This window comes from Acomys russatus, chromosome 25, assembly GCF_903995435.1.
Source record: "Acomys russatus chromosome 25, mAcoRus1.1, whole genome shotgun sequence".
Classification (NCBI taxonomy): domain Eukaryota; kingdom Metazoa; phylum Chordata; class Mammalia; order Rodentia; family Muridae; genus Acomys; species Acomys russatus.
In genome coordinates this window covers 42515609-42539438 of record NC_067161.1, presented here as the reverse complement: position 1 = coordinate 42539438, position 23830 = coordinate 42515609, and the positions used below count along the sequence as shown (strand labels likewise).

The 23830-nt window shown below is 44.3% G+C and overlaps 1 protein-coding gene across 3 annotated transcripts in view; it reads left to right on the top strand.

Moving 5' to 3' along the window:
• The window catches only part of Prpsap2 (phosphoribosyl pyrophosphate synthetase associated protein 2), a 41824-nt gene that overhangs the window by 4139 nt on the left and 13855 nt on the right, over nucleotides 1-23830 (top strand). The window contains exons 2-8 of one of the 3 annotated variants that reach the window (XM_051167209.1): nucleotides 1426-1518; nucleotides 1756-1906; nucleotides 2729-2781; nucleotides 5349-5415; nucleotides 9345-9517; nucleotides 14531-14646; nucleotides 18709-18764. In XM_051167209.1, the coding sequence (XP_051023166.1) occupies nucleotides 1788-1906; nucleotides 2729-2781; nucleotides 5349-5415; nucleotides 9345-9517; nucleotides 14531-14646; nucleotides 18709-18764 (584 nt within the window). In that variant the 5' untranslated portion in view covers nucleotides 1426-1518; nucleotides 1756-1787. Of the gene's footprint in view, nucleotides 1-1425; nucleotides 1519-1755; nucleotides 1907-2728; nucleotides 2782-3476; nucleotides 3612-5348; nucleotides 5416-9344; nucleotides 9518-14530; nucleotides 14647-18708; nucleotides 18765-23830 lie in introns of those variants that run through there. The other 2 variants (XM_051167211.1, XM_051167210.1) reach the window with 2 other exon arrangements.

The window sequence follows — 23830 nt, the reverse complement described above, 5'->3', positions numbered from 1 at the left end:
CGGCAGGCCTTGGAAGGGCGGGGCTTGACCGAGTGGTGTCTGTGGACTCCTGGGCACAGCCATTTTCCACGTGGACATCAACAGACTCCTTTCCAACATTAGGTGGTTGGCTGCGTAGATATCTGTTTGTGACTTGTAAGCTTAAGGGAAATTGCCCTGTAAGCTGTCTTGGAACCCTTGGGTGCCCCATTTGGAACAGCCTTTAGGGGAGTGGTGCTACCTATGTGCTCTCCTAGCCTGCTGGTCAGACTGCACTGAGCTGCCGAGGACTAGGTGGTCCCCTGTGTGTATAGGAAGCCTGTCTTGATGACGCACTGACCACCGCAGAGCCACACGGTTAGGAAGAACAGAGTAGGTTGTCCCAAAATCAAGTTGTTTGGTGAACAAGCAAATTACAGGTATTCCCAGTGACACTCTTTGATCCGGAAACATTGAATGTGTCTTTACATATTTCATCGAGTTCAGTGTCTGCATGTGTGGGTAGTGTGTTTGTTGAGCAGAAGGAGCCCTAACTGCCAGGGAAGGAGTGGTGGAAAGGCCAGGACGGGGCCAGGAAATCCGCCTTAGTGGTGATGTCCCAAGTTTTTACGAGGAAGATGTATTTGTAGTTTTTTGCATAATAAAAATTAAACCAAAACAAAACAACCAAATCAGCCTTCCAAGAGCTAGCCGCGCTGAGTCACGACAAGATAGACAGGAAAAGAGGATGTATGTGGCAGGATAGTCACATCTTACACCCAGTCTGGCACTCTCACTGTGAGAGGAGGATTCCTAGCCCATAGAGGCTAGACCCTACTCCTGTCTGTCACTTTTGGATCACTTACATTCCTGTAAGGTTATTACTAGTCAGCCTTGTCCCAGTCAAGGGGAAGGAATAGGACAAGATGAATTTTTTATTTATGCTTTTGCTTTGTTTTGTTTTTGAGACATAGTCTCTATGTAATCCTGGCTATCTTGGAACTCACTCTGTAGACCAGGCTGGCCTCAAACTCAAAGAGATCCTCCTGCCTCCGTCTCCTGGATGCTAGGATTAAAGGGTTTCCCTGCCGTGTCCAGTGGGTCTCTTAATTATTATTGTTATTAAATTTTTATTTATGTGTATGAGTATTTTCCCTACCTATATGCTTGCCTGGTGCCCACAGGGGCCAGATGAGGGTGCTAGATCCGCTGGAACTGGAGTGACAGATGGCTGTGAGCCCACATGAGTGCTTGGAATTGAACCTAGGTCCTCTGGAAGAGCAGCTCTTAAGCACAGAGCCACCTCCAGCACTGACAAGATGAATTTTAGATGTGATACAGAGCAGCTGCAGGGTGGGGGTGTGGGGAGCAGGTGTCATAGAAGGATCTAGGCCGTTTACTTTTGTTTAAGAATCAGCTAGTCAATGTCCTTGCTAATGGCTCTGCCATTTTTCTGTGTTAATGCAGGAGGATTTGTTGTCAGAGAATAACAGGAGATTGTCCATAATTGACTTAAGCAGCAAACAGTAAAACACTGAGCTCTCCAGCTCCGCCTTTCTTGTAAGTTTATTGTTTATTCCCCACGGGTATGAAAAGTAATGGAGTTGTGTGGTGCCGTTTGCAATCTTAAAACCTAAGGGTTTTACCTGCCCATACTATAGCTCCCTTAAGATAAAAGCCACCATTATGCTGGTGACTATTTTGCTTCTGCTGAAGCCATTCTTTGTTTAAAAACAAAATCCACTCAGGTATATTTCATATATGGTGGTCCTTTACCTATATTTTTTTTTCTTCTAGGCTCTGAGAATTGGAAAACCAAGAAGGTTTTGATGTTTTGTGTGGCGCCTCCTGAATTAGAAACCAAGATGAACATAACCAAAGGAGGTCTGGTGTTGTTTTCAGCAAATTCCAATTCATCGTGTATGGAGCTCTCGAAGAAAATTGCTGAGTGAGTTCCAGTTTGACCAGTCACATCTGTACTGGAAGTGATGTTTTAAGTGTGATAATCAGACTAGGGTGGTTATCTAGCTGGAAAGCAGGTAGAGATAGCCTGTATGTCATCTGAATATACTCAGGGCTCTGTGTGTGAGTGACCACAACTCCCAGGAGTGTGGTGGGCACAACTATAGATGAATTATTGGAGTCTAGCAAACAGGGATGTGTGAGAATAGTTTACAGCTTGTAGTTTAGTGTAATTTTAAGAAATCGATTAAACACGTACCAAATCTCAGCTGTGCAGAAAACCTTGACATAGGTGTTGTGAGTTAATCATGTAATTTACATTTTAGTAACATAAGAATCAACCTAAGACAGCCGACTAGGTGCATTCAGGTGGTAACAATTGCCAGGAAGAAGGCAGTGAGTGCATGAGGATGGGGAGAGTGGTCTGCCTTAGCTTAGCTGCTCAGCCACCTTTTAAACCAAGGGCTAAGAGTGACCCATCCGGTGAAGGTTTGGGCGGCGGGAGCAACAGGGCCCAACACCTGTAGCATGTCATAGGGAGTGTTGGTGCCTCTGAGGAAGAGCATAGGCAGTGGGGGCACAGAGCACTGGGAAGATGGCCTGTGAAGCAGGAAAGCCAAATTGCATAGGCCTTGAGTGGTCATGGGGTGGAGGTCAGGGGTAGGCAACAAACAGATATGGTATAATATTACTTTATTACATAATTAGAGTAACTTTTACTTTTGTCAACATATAAGTCATCTTTAATAGTAAAGTTGTTGGGTCTGTTCTGTTGCCTTCTCAGCTTTTCCCCCTTTCTCTTCTCTAGGCGGCTGGGGGTGGAGATGGGCAAAGTGCAGGTTTACCAGGAACCTAACAGAGGTGAGCTTTCTTGGACATATGTATTGTGGATCTTCTTGCAGAATGTGGTGTAATGGGTCATCAAGTTATCCTTGACAGATTCAGTCATCTAGTCAGTTCTGATGGCAGGTGGAGGAGTGTGGTTTTCAGGACTTACTAATGCCAGATAGAGCTATCCCTGGTGCAAGTCACATGTAGGGGTTTGATTGCTTGTTTTTAGGTCTCATTCATTAAATACTGCCTAAGTATGTAGCTCGCTGGTCAGGTTAGCTGTTGGTTGAGTTATTTTGCTGTAGGTCATGGAAGTTCTGTGTGCCCACACTTTTAGTTTGTAGGTATGCGGGCATGCACAGGATTACATATACACCCATGCTCATGTGTGCTGCCTTGTTGAACCAAGGACCACATGCATGCCTACCTACTGAGCTCTAACCCACGCTGGCTATTCTTTATTTCCTCTAAGGCCAGGGGTTAATGCCTTAAAATGTTGTTAGGAAATAGTTACAGAAAATGTTATTTAGTCCTTTATTTCTTTGGCATGATGGGTATTCTTAGTGAAATTATTCTAGCAGGGGTAGTGGCAGCTTCATGTACATGAGAATTTTACTCCTTGTTCTTGGCCAATAATAAATGGGATAATCTCTGTACTTGACATAATCTCCTGACACATAGTAGGTGCTCAGTAAACACTCATTCACTCTCTGTTTTCACTACAGGAATTTGTCTAGTATCTAAACCTTAAAAAGCTGCTCCTTCAAGCCAGGTGGTGGTGGTACACGCCTGTAATTCCAGCACTCTGGAGGCAGAGGCAGGCAGATCTCTGTGAGTTCAAGGCCAGCCTGGTCTACAAAGTGAGTCTACCTCAGCCAAGGCTACACAGAAAAACCCTGTCTCGATAAAAGAAAAAAAAAAAAAAAGCTGTTCCTTTTCCTCTAGTTTTCCTAAGATGGTGGCACAGGGGAAAACAAAGCATGATTGAAGTCTGGGGAGGTTTTGTTCAGGGAGACTGGATGAGGGAGAGCTGTGGGAGGACCAGGGCTGTCATTCACTCCCCAGGCTAGGAGTAGTGGGATGGAAGGTTCTTGGCTTATTGCAGCAGAACTAACTTCTTCTTTTTGGTTTTTCGAGACAGGGTTTCCCTGTGTAGCATTCATTGGCTGTCCTGGACTCGCTTTGTAGACCAGGCTGGCCTGGAACTCGCAGTGATCCAGCTGATTCTGCCTCCGAGTGTGAAATAACTTCTATATTCCTTACTGTTCGTAGATACTGAAAACCTGGGTCAGGGATAGATATAAGGCCCCATAAGTAGTGCTACCATATTTCTTGACTCTAAAGCTCATTTGTGAGATCACACTCTTTTATAAGCACACAGTTGTTTCTTGTTAATTTTGGATCAATGCCTTGAGCTTACTATGTAGCCCCAGGTAGTCTCAAACTTGAGCTCCTCTTGCCTTAGCCTCCTGAGTGCTGGTGTTACAGTGCTGTATCACCTCGCCCCGTTCCTTTTTTTGCTGGTACTGAGATGGGACACAGCCTTGAGCAAAGCACTCTACCACTGAGCTACATTGCCAGCTTGCCCACATTTTTCATGAAAACTTTCAAACATAGGATATAATTGAAAGAATAGTACCATGGCTGGCTGAATTGATGTCTGCCGTGTACACCTGGTATTTTTGCTATCTAAATATGTTACATTTCAAAGTAAGGTGCAGGTATCAAGACACTTAATCCCTAGATAACTTCTGGCCACGTCTCCTACGTATAAGTTCTTACACATAAATAGAATACTTTAGTCACATTTTAAGAAATTAGCTATAATTATGACTTTTTTTTTTCTTAACAATTATACTTCATTATGAACTCCCTAACAGAGCGTGCCTCACTTACAACCTGACTAATCCAAACAATAGGAACAATTATGACTTTTTAAAGGCTGCTGTTGTTGTTGTTACTAAGTTTTATATGATTCTTAGCTTCAAGATATTGGAATTTTTCACTTTAAAAATTTTTTTGATTTGTTTTTGTTTGTTGCTGTTTTATGAATCAGAGTTTGTAGCCCAGGCTAGCTTCTAACTCTTCTATGCTCCTGTCTCAATTTCTTGCGTATTGAGATTCTAGACAAGCGTCACCATGCCCAGAAGTAGATGTGGCTTTTCTTTTGATGTAGAACCAACCGTACCTCACCCTGCCTTTTCCTCTAGTGCTGATGTTGCAGGCCTACCCTGTAGAATGTCCCATTCTGGATTTGTCCCTGGTTGCTAATCACAGATGTTTAAGAGCAGGCAGAGCCACCAGTCTCTTCTCATCCCACAGCACACTAGGCTTATGCCTCAGTTCTCAGTCGATGCTGGCTAGATGACTGAATACATCATTTCCTGGCTGTACTCAGTGTGGCCCAGCAGACACTGCTTACATGAGGGGGAGATGCCTAGATTTGTTTCAAAAGTATGAATAAGGGTGGTATACCTAAGTCAGTGAGTCTTGTTTGGCAGTGTCCCTGTCTCTGTATTTTGTAAAGTTGGAAATGAATGCAGACTTGGTGATGTTTTAAATTTTTGAACTATATCTTTCTCTCCTTTTCCCTTTAGAAACAAGAGTTCAGATTCAAGAGTCCGTGAGAGGAAAAGATGTATTTATCATCCAGACCATCTCAAAGTGAGTGGTTTTTCACTGCCTCTTGGGTATGCCAATTAGAGTCTGAATGCCTGGCCACAGAAGACAGTTTTAGAATAGGTGTGGTTTTGCTAGTCTTTTTTTCTTTCTTTTTTTTAATGAGTGTCTTGCCTGCATGCTAATGTGTGTACTATGTGTGAGTCAGGTGCCTGCAGAGGGCACCAGATCCCCTGGGACAGGAGCTAGAGGGTTGTGAGCTTCAATGTGGGTACTGGGAATTGAATCCTGGTCCTCTGGAAGAGCTACTGCTTTTTTTAAAAAAATCACTTTATTTGAGAAGTGGGGACAACTGAATCCTGCCATTCTCACGGTGAGGTGGTGGCTCCAGATCCAATGCAGCCTGAGCCACAGAGCAGCATCATGATGTCATGACACTAGGAAAGCCAGTGCTCCTCACTGAGCCATCTCTGCAGTCCCCTGTGGCCAGTTTCTCTAGTGAAACTTAAGCCTTTTTGTCCCTTTCTCCCTCAATCTCTTCTCTTGTTTTGTTTTTAAAAAGATAGACTCTTGCTGTATCTCCAGGCCAGCCCGAGACTCCTGGTCTCAAGGGATATGTCTGCCTCAGCCTTCCTCGGCAGGTATCACTGTGTCTGCCCTTTTCTGCATTTGTTTGTCTGGGTGTTTGTTGTTGTTAGTTTTGACAGGGTCTTATGTATCTCTGGCCTCACACGTGGTATGCAGCCCAGAATAATGAATTGCTGATTCTCCTGTCTCCACTTTTTGAGTTTTGAGACTACAGGCTCAGTTTCCTGCAGGGCTGAGGGTTTCACCAGGGCTGGTGCATGCTGGGCAAGCACTCTCCCACCTGAGCAGCATCTCCTGTTCTGGGTTTTGTTTTGTTCTCTTAGATGCATTTGTTTTTACTCTATGTGAACGACTATTTTGCATGCAAGTATGTAAATGTACTGTATGCATTCCTGCTACCTATGGAGACCAAATGGGGGCATTGAGTCTTGGAACTGCAGTTAGGGACAGTTCTTAGCCATCTTCTTTGTATTTGTGTAAAGAGTTACTTACTTAGTTTTACCTGTATGGATATTTTGCCTGCATGTATGTATATGTACCACATGTGTGTATGGTGCTTCCAGAGGCCAGAAGAGAATGTTAGGTCTCCTAGAACTGGAATTACAGATAATTGTGGACTGTCACATGGGTGCTGGGAACTGAACCCAGATTTTCTGCAAGAGTAACATGTGGGGCTGGGTATGGTGGCGCACACCTTTCATCCCAGCACTTGGGAGGCAGAGCCAGGCGGATCTTTGTGAGTTCAAGGCCAGCCTGGTCTACAAGGCTAGTCTAGGACAGTCAGGGCTACACAGAGAAACCCTGTCTTGATTTAAAAAAAAAAAACGAGTAACAGGTGGTCTGAACCACTGAGCCAACACTCCAGCACCTCTTCTATATTCTTCATGAGGGGAAATAGCAAGCAGTAGAGGCTCCCTTTTTTTTTTTTTTTTTCCCTCCAAAACAGGGTTTCTCTGTATAGCCTTGGCTGTCCTGGACTCACTTTGTAGACCAGGTTGCCTTCGAACTCACAGTGATCCACCTGCTTCTGCCTCCGCAGTGCTGGGATTAAAGGCGTGCGCCACCACTCCCTGTACAGTAGAGGCTCTTAATGCTAGAACCTATAAAGTTTTTCTAGCAACCAAGAATCGTGTTAGCACTTAGTAACTTAGTTTCTGTGGCAGGACTATTATCAGGTGTGCCTGTCTTTGTCGGTTCCGTATTATTCTAATCAAATCTGTCTCAACTAGGTTGCAGGTCTGCATATCAGAATTTTCTTTCTGAGATGCCAAGAAATAGACTGAGGATTTGATAGTGTCACATTTAGCTGGTACATCGTTGTATTGGTTGTTTGACTCACTGATGGATTAATATCAATAGGAGGAATCAGACCCAGAGCTCCTGTCTTTGGTCAAGCGCTGTACCACTGAAGTGAATTACACTGCCACCCCTTGCTTCATTTTAGTACAGACTAGGTTAAGCTAGTAAAGCCTAAGAGAGACTCTGCCCACAGCTGACCTTCCCTGTCACCCATCTGCTTATGTGCGCTAGTGATGGTAAGCTTGTTTGGAACGCCTGGCTTTTTGGCCTCAGGGTGACTTTCTACTCACTGCAGGTTCCCCTGCTTACCTTTCCTCACAGAATGCTTTTCTGAAATTACTGTAATTCATCTGGGATGAGGCTTGTTCAATAGAAATAGAACCTTCTCCTCCAAATGTTGGCATTCAGTTATTAACAATATTTGTTGACTTTTTCAATAACTGGGGTCCTGTTACATTTGTGAAATGCTTTCATGCTTGGAACAGTGATGACCTAGTGAGGAATACACACAGAGAACATGATAAAGCAGACAAGGTGCTGCATCCCTGGAATCCCGCACTCTGAGGCTGAGGCTGCCGGTATGTAGTTCTAGAGTAGCATTGTCTACAAGGTGGTTGGCCCTGTAGTCCAGCACGCTTGTAGACATCAATAGCATGTCACAGCTCCCTGCAGAGTGAGACCTTCTCTGAAAGAAAACAAGGCAAAACCCAAAGAATTTGACAGCAAGTAGTAAGTGCTATGTGACACCTAACACAAAATGGGAGAGCTAACGCTGTAACTCACTGGTGGAGGGGTTGTCTTGCGTTCAAAAGCCCCTAAGTTCAACCCTCAACATTGCCAAAAGTTTAAAAAAAAAAAAGATGGTGCAGAGCTGGGATGATAGACCAAGCAGCCTTAGTGATGAGCAGAGCAGTGGGTGTCTAAGAAGGCATGTGGAGCAAGAAGTGCAGAGCATGAGAGCAGGTCCCAGAGGGGCCAGGAAGGCACTGTGTAACCAGGGGGTGCTGGAGTGGGAACCATATCAGACCTTCGAGCCTTTGCACTGACTTCCACTTTAAAGACAAGCTGTCTGACTGACTGGAGTGTGAGCTGAGGGCTCCAGCAGGAGGCCCAGTGGGGGAAGTGGTAATAGAGTGGTGAGATTCAAAGCGATGTGAGAAGAGGTGTCTAGCCCCCTCTAAACTCTGTCCGGGGTAGCCTGAGGGGCAGGTGGCCGGTGAGATAGTGGGCACAGGTTTTCTGATGATGTAGGCTTCTGCAAGGAAGAGCATTTCCTTTAGTGTGGGTTAGATTTTTAGCATCAGATGGAAGCGTCTAGCAACAGCTGATTAGATTGCTTTCTGAAGGGGCTCGTGGGCTGGAGATAGGACTGTGAGTGTGGCCAGCATTTCCAGAGCTGAGAAATGAAGGGTGACAGGAGGAGGAGACAAATGAATGGTTTTGGCAGGAAGTGAGGGAACCAAGAAGAGAGTCAAAGGACGCAGAAGGAGGCAGCCGGACATTGTGCACCTGTTGTAGCACAGGTGAGCGGTGGCCTGCGAGGCAGCAGAAGGGCTAAGGGAAAGACTGTAATTAGCCTGTGAATTTAGCCAGTCCCTTGTTGGAGGCTCGTGACTAAAGCTGGGGAGCTGTTTGGAAACCATAGCTTCTTTGGAGTGTATATGGGAGTGGGACTGTAGACTTCTATCCTGAGATGTCGTACGCAGAGGAGCAGAGACCTGAGATGATGAAGAAGAAGAGGTTCACAGGTTGTTAGGGATGAGGGGCAGGAGGAGTGGTCAATGATGGTGCCTCTGGTCCTCCACAGAGCATGGTGAGAGGGGATGGTGACTAGAGTGTAAATTCAGAGTGATGTAGAAAGGTCCTCTCTGCTGCCCAGTGGCTGAGTGCATGTGGTGTGGAAAGCTGTCTTGTGATCTTTTGATAGTCTCCTTCAGTGGGAAAGCAGACGTCATCTGGTCAGGAGCTGGTGGAGGGGTGTGTGTGTGTGTGTGTGTGTGTGTGTGTGTGTGTGTGTGTGTCTAATACTTTGAGTCTTATAGCCATAAGTAACATACTAAGCGTCTGGCACTGTCCATGGGTTTCAGGGATGTGAACACCACCATCATGGAGCTCCTGATCATGGTATATGCATGTAAGACCTCATGTGCCAAGAGCATCATCGGAGTGATCCCCTACTTTCCTTACAGCAAGCAGTGCAAGATGAGAAAAAGGGGCTCCATTGTCTCAAAATTGCTGGCTTCCATGATGTGCAAAGCTGGTAAGAATGGCAGATTGACTGGTTGGTTGGTTGGTTGGTTGGTTTTTTGTTTGTTTGTTTGTTTGTGACAGGGTCTCTCTGTGTAGTCCAGGCTGTCCTGGAATTCACTATGTAGACCAAGCTGGCCTCAAACTTACAGAAATCTGTCTCTTCTGCCAGAGGAGGAGACTAAAGGTGTGCTCCACCATAACAGATTTATTTTTGACCTTAGAAATCTCAAAGCATTATCTTGACTAGAGTTCTGAAGAAAGTGTAAGTGGTGAAACAGCTTTTAAAGACAGTGTATACAGTGGGCTCCCCTTGCCAGGAGAGATGTGCTGGTCCTCCAGCAGCTGCCTGGAACCCTAGTGCACGTGCGCTGACCTCACAGTACCGCGATGATACATTTCACATCCCACACGTCCCAGCTGAGTGGCATGTAAGCACCAGTACACTGTCCTGGGTGAGGGAAAGGGGACATCACAAGACTTGGTGACATTACTCCTGGTAACATGGGGCTTAAACTTAACCAAGTGTTTCTTTCTGGAACTTTTCATTAAGTGTTTTTGAACCATGGGTATCTGAAATCATGAAAAGTATACCACAAGTAACCTGGGGGCTGCTTTAATTAGAAAACTGTAGAGAATTTCTGCTTCCAACTTCTTAAAATGCAGAAGTAATAAGAACAACTTCTGTTAATTTTTTCCTGAATTACTTAACATTTGTGTTAACATGACAGTTTTCAGTCATATTCAAGTTTTGAAAGGGAAAAGTCATTTTGAACCTGACTGCTAGAAAAGAACCATTTCCCTTTTTTTTTTTTTTTTTTTGGTTTTTCGAGACAGGGTTTCTCTGTGTAGCCTTGGCTGTCCTGGACTCACTTTGTAGACCAGGCTGGCCTCGAACTCAACAGCGATCTGCCTGCCTCTGCCCGGCACCATTTTACAAATAGCTGTATCTTATAAACTATATTTATACTTTCTAATTAGTGTACAAGTTATTATATGTGTAGGCCAGGGGGCAACTTTGGCCATTGTTTTCTCAGGTAACATCCACCATTTTTCTGAGACAGGATCTCTCATTGGCTTGGAGCTCTCCAAGTCGGCTAGGCAATTTTACTATCCCTTCCTGTTTCCCAGTATCTCTTTTTACTTTCTCCTGGTGTCCTTTCTAGTTTCATAACTAATAGCTACATATTAATATATACATACATATATTAATAAACATTAAAGGGTTGGATCCACATATGAGAGAGGACAAGCATATTTGGACAAGAATTTCTCTGAGCAGTCCTGGCTGTCCTGGACTCTTTTTGTAGACTAGGCTAGTCTCAAACTCACAGTGATCGCCTGCCTCTGCCTCCTGAGTGGTGGGATTACAGGCATGCGCCGCCGCCGCCGCCGCCGCCGCCGTCACCACCACCACCACCACCACCCCATGAGCCTGGATTACTTTGTTGAGTATAATTTTCCTATAAGTTCCATTGTGCATATGTATAATAATTTCATTATCTATTCATCTGTTCATGGACATTTTTTAAATGTATCTGTGTTATGTGTGTGTGCTTCGTGTTTGCAGTACCCTTGAAGGCCAGAAGAAGGCATTGGGTCCTCTGGAACTGGAGCTGCAGACTGTTGTCCACTACCATGTGGGTGCTGGGAACCGAGCCTAAGTCCTTTTGAGGAGCAGCTAATGCCCTTAACCCCTAAGTCATGTCTTCAGCCTCCTGTACTCTCTTTTTAATTTTGTGAGACGCCTCCACACTGGTGTTCGCGGTGACTGCATTGTGGAGAAATGTAATGAGTGGATGTAACAACTGTCAATAAAGTGCTGTTCAGCCAATCAGTTGGGCAGAAGGACAGGAAGTGGAAGGTTGGACTTCCTGGAGAGGAGGGGTCAGAGCCAAGGATTGACAGTTGAGAGGGAAAAGAAGACAGTTGACAGGGAAGGAGAGAGAAGTCTCCAAGGATCATAGTGGCAAGTGCTTGGGATATATGTATGTACGAGGTTTAGAGTAGTTTGTTTAGTTTATGAGTAGACTTATATCAGTTTAGATTCTGCTTGGCACGTAGTATGTTTCAGACTCTGTGTCAGTTATTGGCTTTGTAGGCCAAACCAATAGAAATTATTATACGCCCACTAGCAGTGAATAGTGTTGCTCTTTCCCCATATCCTTGACAACAATCACTGTTACTCATTTTTTTGATGATTACCATTCTGACTAGGGGGAGGGTGGAATCTCAAAGTAGTTGTGTGTTAGGAAGGTGTCTTTAGTTGGCTTTTGTTTTGTTTTTTGATTTTTCCAAACAGAGCTTCTCTGTGTATCTGTATAGCCTTTGCTATCCTGTCTCTTTTTATAGAGAAGGCTGGCCTCGAACTCATGGAGATCCACCTGCCTCTACCTCCCGAGTACTGGGATTAAAGGTGTGTGCCTCCACCTCCTAGCTTGGTTGACTTTTTTGAGACAGGGTCTCATTAAGTTGACTAGGCTGGCCTTAAACAACCGTTCATATTGCAGGGCTTCCATGGATTCCTCTAGGGGTTCAATAATAAAGAATAGAGACTTCTGTATAGTTTAAAGCTTTAGGTCTTTTGCTGCGGCAGACTTTCTAGCTTCTAACTTAAACCCTAGTCTCCTTTTGTGTCTCCATCTATTGTCCCATCTCTGCTTACAACCCTCTTTCATGGCCCTCTCTCTGCTTTCTGCTCCAGATATTGGCTGTCAGCTCCTTATTATAACCAATCAGCAGTAAGACAACGCCTGAACATCTCTTAGGTTGCCTTTAGGCAAAGAGGGCTGTTTGACCTTCATATTTTGGGCAGGTGTGAAAGGACAAGCATTTACAAATAGAATAGGCCATAGAAATGACAATACCAAAATCCTGCCAGAGTTAACAATCAAAAATAGAGGTAAACACCTTTTCTTTTCATTGTAAGGACACCACAACAAGTTCAAGTTGCAAGCAAGAGGCAAGCAGTTAAGGCATGCCTCACCACATACACCTCAAAGTAGTTTTATTTTGTGTTTCCCTGATGGCTCAAGATGTCAAACATGGCAAAATATTTGTTGGCCATTTGGATGACTTTTGAGAACTATCTGTTAAGTGCATTCACCTACTGATTGATTAGCAGTTTCTGGGTTTGGTTGTGTGTGTGTGTGTGTGTGTGTGTGTGTGTGTTTTGGTTGTTTTTGTTTGTTGGTGTTTAATTTGTGCATTTCTTTATATTCTAGATAACACTTCCCCTATCTAACATGTAGCCAGCAAAGATTTTCTCCTATTCTGTAGGCTTTCTGTTCATTCCACAACCTGAGAATTTTATATTTGTTTGTAAATACTTTCATTGTTCTCCTTGTATGTGCCAGATGCCTGTGTATGTGTGTTCTTATATGTGAGTGTGCATGGTTATATGCGGTATTTATCACAGAAATTTGTGCAGACAAAAGAATGAAGCTTCCCCAGGTCACTGCTTTTTACAGACACTTACAGAATACGTATTCCAGTGTAGCTTTGCAAAGAAAGCAGAAACAAAGCACAGCTTCAAAAAAAGTAAACTCCAGCAACCTCAGCCATGTGCAACCTGTGCTAGTTACTTATATTATTCAACCTAACAAAACAATTTAAGGAAGAGAAAGTTTTTTTTGTTTGTTTGGTTGGTTTGGTTTTTTTTCTAGACAAGATTTCTCTGTGTAGCCTTGGCTGTCCTGGACTCACTTTGTAAACCAGGCTGGCCTCAAACTCACAGCAATCCCCCTGCCTCTGCCTCCGGAGGGCTGGGATTAAAGGCGTGGCCACCACGCCTTGCTCGGAGAAAGTTTATTTTGACTGACAGTTTGAGGTACACTCCATCATATATATCATAGCAGCTAAGGTGGCCGGCACTTAGAGCAAGTCATCATACCGCGTTTGCAGTCAGGAAGTAAAAAGTGATGACTGCTGGACCTGCTAACTTCCCCCTTATGCAGCCCCAGACACCAGCCCAGGCTGTGGTGTCGCCCACATTTAAAGTGAGTTTTCTTGGTCTGGAGAGATGGCTCAGTGGTTAAGAGCACTGACTGCTCTTCCAGAAGTCCTGAGTTCAATTCCCAGCCACCACGTGGTGGCTCACAACCATCTATAATGTGACCTGATGCCCTCTTCTGGCCTGCAAATGTGCATGCAGGCAGAGAGTGTATACATAATAATAATTTTTTTTTAAAGGGGGGGGGGCTGGAGAGGTGGCTCAGTGGTTAAGAGCACTGCCTGCTCTTCCGAAGGACCCGGGTTCAATTCCCAGCACCCACATGGCAACTCACAGCTGTCTGTAACTCCAAGATCTGACACCCTCACACCAATGCACATAGATTAAAGTTAAATAAAATATTTTAAAAAATAAAATAGAGTATTCTTGCCTCATTGTAACCAAAGTAATCCTCACAGGCATACCAGAGGCTACACCTCACAGTGTGTCTCCCAAGATTTATCTCCTAGGTGATTGATTGTAAATCCTGTCAGTGCTGACCACTGAACCTCTCGGAAACACTGACAAGCATCAACAAAGGATGTTTTGTAGACCAGGCTGGCCTCGAACCCACAGTGGTCTGCCTGTCTCTGTTTCCCAAGTGCTGGGATTAAAGGTGTGTGCCACCATGCCCAGCCTGAGTTTTGGTTTTTCAAGACAAGGTTTCCATGTATAGCCATGACTGCCCTGGAACTCACTCTGTAGACCAAGCTGGTCTTGAACTCAGAGATTGGCCTGCTTCTGCCTCCTGTGTACTGGGATTAAAGGTGTGCACCACCACTGCTCAGCTGAAGTGCTTTTTCTTTAATGTGTGTGTGTGTGGATATGTGTATATGCATGTAGGTTTCTAGAGGCCAAAAGAGGGTCTCAGCCCCTGGAACTGGAATTATAGGTGATTATTAGCTTGACGTGTGTGCTGGCAACCAAACTCACCTCCTCTGCAAGAGTTATAGGAGAGTGTTTGCTTGGCCATTGTTCTCTGTGTCTTAGAGTACTGTGGTACTGTTGACATGTTTAACCTGCTTGTATTTGAAGGTCTAACTCATCTCATCACTATGGATTTACACCAGAAGGAGATCCAGGGCTTCTTCAATATTCCAGTGGATAATTTAAGAGCTTCCCCATTCCTGTTACAGTATATTCAAGAAGAGGTAAGCTAGCTGTAACTTTATTTAATCATCTGGGATGATAGAGTTTTTGTTTCTTTGGGTTTTTCCTAAAGGACCAAAACTTCCTGTATTCTGCCTAAAGAACTTTCGTATTTCATAAATGCAAGTCTCTAAAAGTTCATATCTGTTCCAAAAAAAAATTGGGGGGGAGGGGGAGGGTTCCAGACAGGGTTTCTCTGTGTAGCCTTGGCTGTCCTGGACCTGCTTTGTAGACCAGGCTAGCCTCAAACTCACAGCGATCTGCCTGCTTCTGCTTCCCTAGTGCTGGGATTAACGATGTGCACTACCACCCCTGGCCTGTAAAAAACTTTTTTTGCTCAGCTCTTTTTTCCTGAGTTTTTATGTATATGGCTATTTTGCTTTCATGTATGTATGTGTGTGCCTGGTACCCACAGACGCCAGAAGAGGGCATCAGGTCTCCTAGAAATGGAGTTACCGATGGTTATGGACCACCATGTGGTGCTGGGAGTTGCACCCCAGCTGTCTGAAGATCAAGCGGTACTCCAAACTGCCAAGCTGTCTCTTCCTCACCCACTTCTTGTATTTATTGCATTTTGAGTTCCACATTGCTGACTTTTCATCCATGTTTCATATTTCTCATCCATTTTGATGGCCTTTCCCCCTAATGTCTCATTTCATTAGCCCCTCCTTGTTAATATCTGAAGAAAAACTCATCTCTTTAAAATACTATCTGTTCTTAAGCTGACCTTTGTTGGGCCACACAGAGGCAGGTTTTGTTCCACGATCTTGCCCCAAAAGTTTCCCCAATTTTTTAGTCTTACAAATATTTGTGATCTGCTAATTAAGAAGCCTTTTATGATTTTGGTTTATAGTATTTTACTTTTAGGAGCTGTTGTTAACACATGCAGTGTTTCTCTGTAGTAACTTTTCCAGAGAGCTTCATTTCTCGGTGCTGTATTTAAGGGCAGCGCTTTGGACATTTCTGAAGCATGTTTTCTGGTTGACAATCCAGGCCTTTCCCCAGGCCTTGTTTTTAGAGTGCTTTTGTTTTGCCAGTGGTTTCATTTGCTTGGCTGTTCCCTCTGGCAGGGTCTCAATGCGTTTGGTGAACAGACAAAGGCATAGTATTAGTTACTTCCTGTCTTCTGTGACAGACGTTCTGACAAAAGCAGCTGAAGGAGAAAGGGTTTCTCTTGACTCACAGTGTTAGTTACTGTCTGCATAGTGGGGAGGCATGATTGACAGGAGTGTGAGGGCCGCTGGTCACACAGCATCCACAGTCAGGAAGCAGAGAGGTGAAGGCTTCTGCTCAGCTCCATGTCTTCTTGTTCAGCCCAGGACCCAGTCCATCATTGCCACCCATGTTCAGGGTGAGTCTCCTCCTCAGTCAGACCTTCATGAAAACACTCGTGCAGGCACACCCAAGGGTGTGATGGGTTGAGTCCACTTAGGTCTACAGTGCAGACACCAGCACAACCATTCATAGTGAAATGATCCAGAATGCTATTTAGAAGAAAGATGTATAGAACATCTGCGTGTTTTCTTTAAAGTTATATGTAAGAGTAATTAAAAATAATTACTCTTTCAGTCCATTTGTTTACTGGTTTATTTTGAGATGGGGTTCTGTTTTGTTACCCAAGCTGATCTTGAACTCTGGATATCACCTAACCCTCTTGCGTCTTCCCACTGTATCTGGCCATAACCTCCTGAGTGTTCACACCGGATCCAGCCATAACCTCCTGAGTGTTCATCCTGGATCCAGCCATAACCTCCTGAGTGTTCACCCTGGATCTGGCCGTAACCTCCTGAGTGTTCACACTGGATCCAGCCATAACCTCCTGAGTGTTCACCCTGGATCTGGCCGTAACCTCCTGAGTGTTCACACTGGATCCAGCCATAACCTCCTGAGTGTTCACACTGGATCTGGCCATAACTTACTTCTATGAGGTTGGCACTTACTGTGTGGGCCAGATTGGAGTTACTGCACTTGATTTCTGTCTTGGTCTAACACTTGCGTCCTTAAGTACAGCATTCTAGGGGATTTCCTCTCTCTTCCCACATTTGCTTATTAGCTTTTTTCCCTTTTAGCCAGTTGCTGAGCTGCTTATCTGGATTAATAGCTTCCTCCTAGATTTCTTCTTTCTCATCAAACCTTAATCTTTGTATTTATAAGAACTTCCTGTTTTGCCTTCTGAAGAGACAATGGGCCTACTTTTATTAGAGTCCTTTGGTTTTATTAATGGCTTTGTTGGCTGTTATACTGTCTTTTGGCAGGGTGCAATGTTATTTGATGAGTCAAAGAAGTGCATGAGACAGTTCAAAAAAAGTTCCTAAGTGAATACATTTTCTGCTTTCTTGCCTGAGAACATTGGGTAGGTATGTCTTTCTGCTGCCTGCAAGTCGAGTCAGCATTTTTGTTCATTTACTGAACACTTGCTGGCTAGCTGGCCTTTGGATGCCACAACCACCTGTGTTAAGATTCATAGTGTTGGGGCTAGAGACATGGTTCAGCAGTGAAAAGCACTGGATACTTTGCCAGAGAACCAGTTCCCAGCATCCACAAGGTGGCTCACAATAGTCTGTGCCTCCAGTTCTCAGGGATCCAGTGTCCTCTTCTGACCTCTGCATGGTACGTAGCCGTACATGTAGAAAAACCACCTTTACACATACAATTCAAGGTGGTTGTTGTTGTTTTTAATTGCCGTGGCATGTGAGGAAACAGCAGGGGGAATGTTCTTCAGTGGAACAGTGGCACATATGAATTGGTTATGTTTTCAGAATAGAGTTTGAAAATACTGTTGATATGAAATCAGAAACAGAAAACTGCTTCTCAGCTTAGCAATGCTTCTGTTCCGTGCATACAAACATGGTAACCACAACATCTTCCCTAATCACCACTTTAATCGCTGAGTACTTAATTTTCCAACAATGACAAAGTTCCTGAGGTGGCTGATTATTTAGTTCTCAGGGGGTTTTTGTCTTGCTTTGTTTTTTATTTTTGGGGGACAGTTCCATTTAACCTAGACTGGCCCTAAAGTCCTGATCCTCCTGCCTCTACCTCCTGCTTGCTAGGGTTACAGGCATGCACCACCTCACCTTGCTCTCGGTACTTGGGTTTTCTTCTAAGCGGTCGGTTGGTTTGTTTTGAGATAGGTCTTACTATGTAGACTAGGCTGGCCTCAACTCAGTGTTCTGCCTGCCTCTCTGCCCACTGAGTGCTGGGATTAAAGTTGCTACAACACCTGTCTGTTACTGTTACTTTGTTAGTTTCAAGGGCCCTTACTGTCTTTCTTTTTAAGACACGAGGCTGACTTTTTACAAATGAGGGCCCTCAGCATGAAGTGACTACAGTGTGTTTGTCACCTGTTTGAACCACAGTATTTTAGATATGACATTAGCTTGGATTCAGGCTCAGTGAATATCATCCTTCTGTTGTTTCATTGACATTCATGTGGGAGTCATGAAAAGTCTTCATTTATCGAAGCAGGTTCATACCAGCCTCCTAGGTAATCCAATTGAGATTACAGGCACACACCGCCACACCTGGTTTGCTTCTGTTAATTCTTTTGTTTTGCTTTGTTAATGTGTGTGTGTGGATTATACATGTGTGTGTGCATATATGTGTGTGCACGCATGTTGGTGGAATCCAGAAGCCAGGGTTCTGTGCCTTCTTCAGTTCACCTTGCTTTTTGAGGATTCATTGATTACCTTAGAGATCTGCCTGACTCCACTCTACTCTCCCCACTCCCAGCAAGAGGGTTACAAACACAGCTTTTATGTGGGTGCTGGGGAGTCAGGCTCAGCTCACACTTGTATAGCAAATCAGGTTAGTGGCTGAGCCACCTCTCCACTCTTTCTGTTAGCTTCTTAAGAGAGCATCTATACTACATTAGCAAGTTTTTCTGTACTGAGAACATTTCATCTTTGGTTTTCAAAGGGAGATTTTACTTTGAACTTTTTCTTTTTTTGGTGAAACTTGAAATGACCAGATGATACTTTTGAGCCTGTTAGAAGGTTTGTGTGTTGGTTGTTGGAATAGCCTCTTAGACAAGGTAGTAATCCCCGGCCTCTTGTCTGTCACAGATCCCGGATTATAGGAATGCTGTCATTGTGGCCAAGTCTCCAGCCTCAGCCAAGAGGTAGGTGGGACTCACCCATTGTCTAGATTAGGCTGCAGTGGCTCCCCCGAGCCCCAGTACTTCTCTTCCAGGGGTTAATTCAGTGTTATCCTGCCAATTCGACCTGTCATGTAGATTTTTTTACTTTGCTCTTTTCTCTCCAATCCCGGCCTGTGACTGCCAGTCATAATTCTTAACCAAAGTCATCCCACTTGAGTGCTGACCTAGCGCATCCACAGGTCATCTCCAGAGCTGTCAGTAAAGCCCTGCTCCAGGAATTTGATGAGGTGTCTCAGAAGGTAAAGGCATTTGCTGCCAAGCCTGACGCTTGACCTGAATTCAATCCCTGTGACCCATATGGTAAAAAGAGAACCAACTCCCATTATTTGTCCTCTGACCTCCATACATTCCCACTCTGTGTTAAGTAAATAAATAATTTGGGGGGGACAGTTCTTGTTTGATTGTTCAAAATAGGGTTTCTCTGTGTGTGACCCTGGCTGTCCTGGAACTTCTTTGTATACCAGGCTGGCCTTGAACTCATAGAGATCCGCCTGCCTCTCCCTCCCCAGTGCTGATATCAAAGGCTTGCATCACCATGCCTGGTAATAAATGTAACTTTTTAAAATCCTACTTAACCTACTTTGTTTACTGCCTCATGGTCAAAGAGCTTTAGTGACTTGTTATCAGGCTTGTGTCTGGCTGGCAGGCCAAGTGCGTGTGTTCATGCCTGCGTGCGTGCGTGAGTGCGTGTATGCACATGTGTGCGTGCCGTAAAGTGACATTTACTAGACGGAAGCACCACAGGGCAGCTCATAGGCTGTAGAGCAAGCCAGGTTTTGCCAAGGGTAACTGGTAGCTTGGTGATAAACTACTGTAGACTGCATTGTGGTTGAAAGGTTTCCCACATACTAATAATCCTTAGTACTTTCTAGAAGAACCACACTGCTCCAGAGAGGGGAAGCACAAAATCACATGCAGGATTCCAACTCTTTAAAATCATTTTCCAGTCAAATACCGTGACTCATGTACTTCCTTTGCTTTAAAAAATGCATGAAGCAAAGTGGCATGAAGGGCCAGGGACTGTCAATATAGAAGAATGTCATATTTCTTCCATGTAACTTATGCATATCTACTTATCTTTTGGGAGTGTTGTTGTCGTCGTCATCAAGATAGGGTCTCACTCTGTAAACCAGGCTGGCCTCAAACTCACAGAGATCCTCCTGCCTTTGTCTCCAAGTGCTAGGACTAAAGACATGTGCTACTACACCCAGCTCCCAACTATGATCTCTCTTTCTCAAGATTTATTTTATTTTATATATATGAATGTTTTGTCTGCATACCTGGTGCCCATGGAGGCCAGAAGAGGGCATCAGATCCCCGGAACTGGATTGTAGGTGACTGAGGCTCCATGTGAGTTGGCAGCTGAAGCTGGATTCTCTGCAGGGGTAGCAAGTGCTCTCTATTACTGCACCATCTCTTCAGTCCTGCTCCTGTGATCTTTAAATCATCTCTAGATTGTATAATTTCTAATACACGTAATAAATAGTGTAGTCTTCTTACTGAAACAAGGCAATAAGCAAAGTGTATCCATATTCAGTATGGAGGCAAGTGGTTTTCTCTGGTTAAAATTTAATCCACAATGCAGACACTGAGAATCTGGAAGGACTGAAATCTTTTCACAGTTCATGGCCTTTATAGTATATTTACAAGTATGTACTACTGCCACCTGTCACTGCTTGTTAGACTTTATCATCATAGAAAATCACCCTGTGGCCATTAAGTAATCACCCCATCCTTCCCCTCACACTGCCCCTCAGCAGAAGAGACACGCCTATCTGTCTGCTTTATAGATTTGCAGTTGCAAGTAAATGACCTGTGGCTAACTTTCTTCACCCAGCACCATGTCCTCGAGGTTCAGCCATGTCTGTTGTGTGACAACTATCACCTTTCGAGTGGCTGCTGGGGACAGTGGCTACTAGCTGAGGTGATGTAAACCTCTTAATTTATTATTGCTGCTGCTCTTTTGGTATTGGGATGGAACTCAACATCAAACATGCTAAGAAAGTGCTCTGCTGCTGAGCCACACCCTAGCCCTAATACCAAATCATAAATATTGGGATATTTGGTAGTTCTATTAAAGTATTTTCTCTGTTGTGACTCATCATCCCCTTTGCTTTGAGCTCAGACACACATAAGCATACAGCTCACCTTTTTTGCTTAACTGGGTAACACAGCCCTGTTCCTGTGAAGGTTCTTCATATTTTCCTTAGAAATGTGAATTGATTTTTGTTTGTTTGCTTGTTTTTCTGTGGGGTTTTTTGGTTTGGTTTTTTGGTTTGAGGTTTTTCAACACAGGGTTTCTCTCTGTAGCCTTGTCTGTCCTGGGCTCACTTTGTAGACCAGGCTGGCCTCAAACTCATGGAGATCCACCTGCCTCTGCCTCCAAAGGGCAGGGACTAAAGGCGTGTGCCACCGTGCCTAGCGTGAATTGATTTTTGATAGGACCAAGCCAGTAGCTCCATTTCTTGGGTGTGCTTGAGAACTTCTGGTGTCACAAGACAGTAATGTCACGCTTTCTACTGAAGGGAGTCGTGTCTCTTTATAAAAATGCACCTTGCCAGCAACTGCGCATGGGTATAGATTTCCTGAAGTGATTGCTAGCACTCTAGCAGCATTTTTCCTCACCTGTGGAGCAGGTGGGAATGCTACACTGGCAAGGTTTCTACCTGCCCCCGCCCCATCCCCAGGAAACTGTTCCCTAGCTGCCTTCTTCATAGTCATCTAAGTGCAGTCCTGTGTCTACGGTGGAACTGATGAGTCAGTATGGTTGGTCTCTCCCTGCCCCTGTTTCTCTTTAGTCATTCTTGTGTGCTTGTAGATAATGCCTGCTTTTAGTTGTTATTGGTATTGGAAAAACAAGACTTGACTCATTCGGTCCTGTGTACTTGATAAGAGGAAGATGAAAGACCCAGGGTCCCACACAGGAGTCTGGCCCAGTGGGGAGGATGGACTTGCTGTGTAGCCGGGGTCCTGGTGAGGAATGGTACACAGCAGTGAGTGGAAAATGGGTAAATTGAAGTTAAAAGATAACATGACTATGCTGAGTGACTTTTGTTAATATGACATGAACTAGAGACACCTAAGAAAAGGAAGCCTCAGTTGAGGAAGTGCCTCTAGTAAATTGGTCTGTGGGACATTTTCTTGATTAATGTGGGAGAGTTCAGTCCATTGTGGGTGGTACCACTACTGGGCAAGTGTTCCTAAGTTGTATAAGAAAGCAGCCTGGGGCTGGAGAGATGGGTCAGAGGTTAAGAGCACTGACTGTTTGTCCAGAGGTCCTCTGAGTTCAATTCCCAGCAATGACAACCATCTATAATGAGATCTGGTACCCTTTTCTGGCGTGCAGACACACATGCAGGCAGAATACTATATGTGTAATAAGTAAATAAATCTTAGAAGAAGAAGAGGAGGAGGAAGGAAGGAAGGAAGGAAGAAGAAAAGAAGCCTGAGCAGAGTATGGGGAGCAAGCCAGTAAACAGCATTCCTCTGAGGTCTTTGCTTAAGTTCCTGTCTTGGCTTCTCTCAGTGGTAGACTTTAATCAGGAAATAAATATAAGCCAAATAAATCTTTTCCTCCCTAACTTGGTTTTGGCCGTGGTCTTTATCATAGCAACAGAAAGCAAAGTAGGATAATAACATAGCATGGGAAACTGATTCTTTTTGTTTTGTTTTGTTTGTTTTTTCAAGACAGGGTTTCTCTGTAGCCTTGGCTATCCTGGACACTCTTTGTACACCAGGCTCCAGACTGTCCTCAAACTCACAGAAATCCTCCTGCCTCTGCCTCCCAAGTGCTAGGATTAAAGGTGTGTGCCACCACACCCGGCAGGAAACTGATTCTTTAAAAGACAGCTGAAGTGGCTGTGTTAATATCTGACAAACTGGAGCAATGAACAGTCCCAAGAATAGAAAAGGCCATGTCTTCAGGAAAGAGTAGTAATTGTATTCATTGTAAATTAAGTAGCAGGTTTTCTTTCAAAATACAATAGCTATAAGGAGAAATGGATGTGCCCTCAGGCATGGTCAGCAGTCTCATCCCTCCTCAGTCAGGAATCAGCCCAACAGACAGGAAGGCTGCCAAGCACCAGGTCAGCCGGGTACTACAGAATGGACATTCTGTGCTGTAAAGCAGGTGTTGAGTTTAAAATTATTTAAGTTGGAGCTGGAGAGGTGGCTCAGCAGTTAAGAGTGCTGGCTGCTTTTCTAGAGGTCCTGGGTTTTATTCCCAGCACCCATGTGCATGTACATACTGTAGACAGAACACTTACATGTGAGAAAGATTAAACTTTGTCACAGGTAAAAACAGTCTTGGCGGGTTTTATCCTTGGTACACCCCATGAATACCTTGTGACAGACTGAGTGGAGCCATCCTGGGCCTGGAATTCAAAAAACAGACCTGGGAACCCCAACTGGGCTATTGTTTTTCTAATTGACCCTCAATGGGAGAAGGAGACCACCCTTCCCATGTGACTCAGGCAGGTAGAAAAGAGAGAACAACAAGTTCAGCCCGGGCTTGAGCGCGTGGAGAACAGCAAACAGGGGGGGGGGGGGGGCAGAGAGACACTGAAGGACCCATCCCGTGGAATGGATACCGAAAGGTTCATTCTTTTGCCCCTTTAATCTTTTTTCCTTCTTGTGTAAGCTAGTTGGGTTATATAATAAAGTTTAATTGTTAAAAAACAGAGCCAACACTTACACATGTAAAATTAAATAAATCTGGGGGGAGGGGAGAGGCAGAGAGAGAGAATAAGAAGAGAAGGAGGAGGAGAAGGAGGCTGGTGTCTAAGAACTCTCTAATTCCAGTTCCAGGGAATCCTACACCCCTCTTCTAGCCTCCTCGGGCACTGTACGCACATGGTATACAGACAAACATGCCCGAAAAAAATAAAAATATGATTTAAGTCATATAAACTGTAGGCATAAGGTTATTGTGTGATTCAAATGCTTATTAAATCTTGTTAAAATCCTTGTTCTGAGAATCTCCTGGCTCAATGTTGTATAAACACTGCTCTCCAATTCTCCCCTGCTAT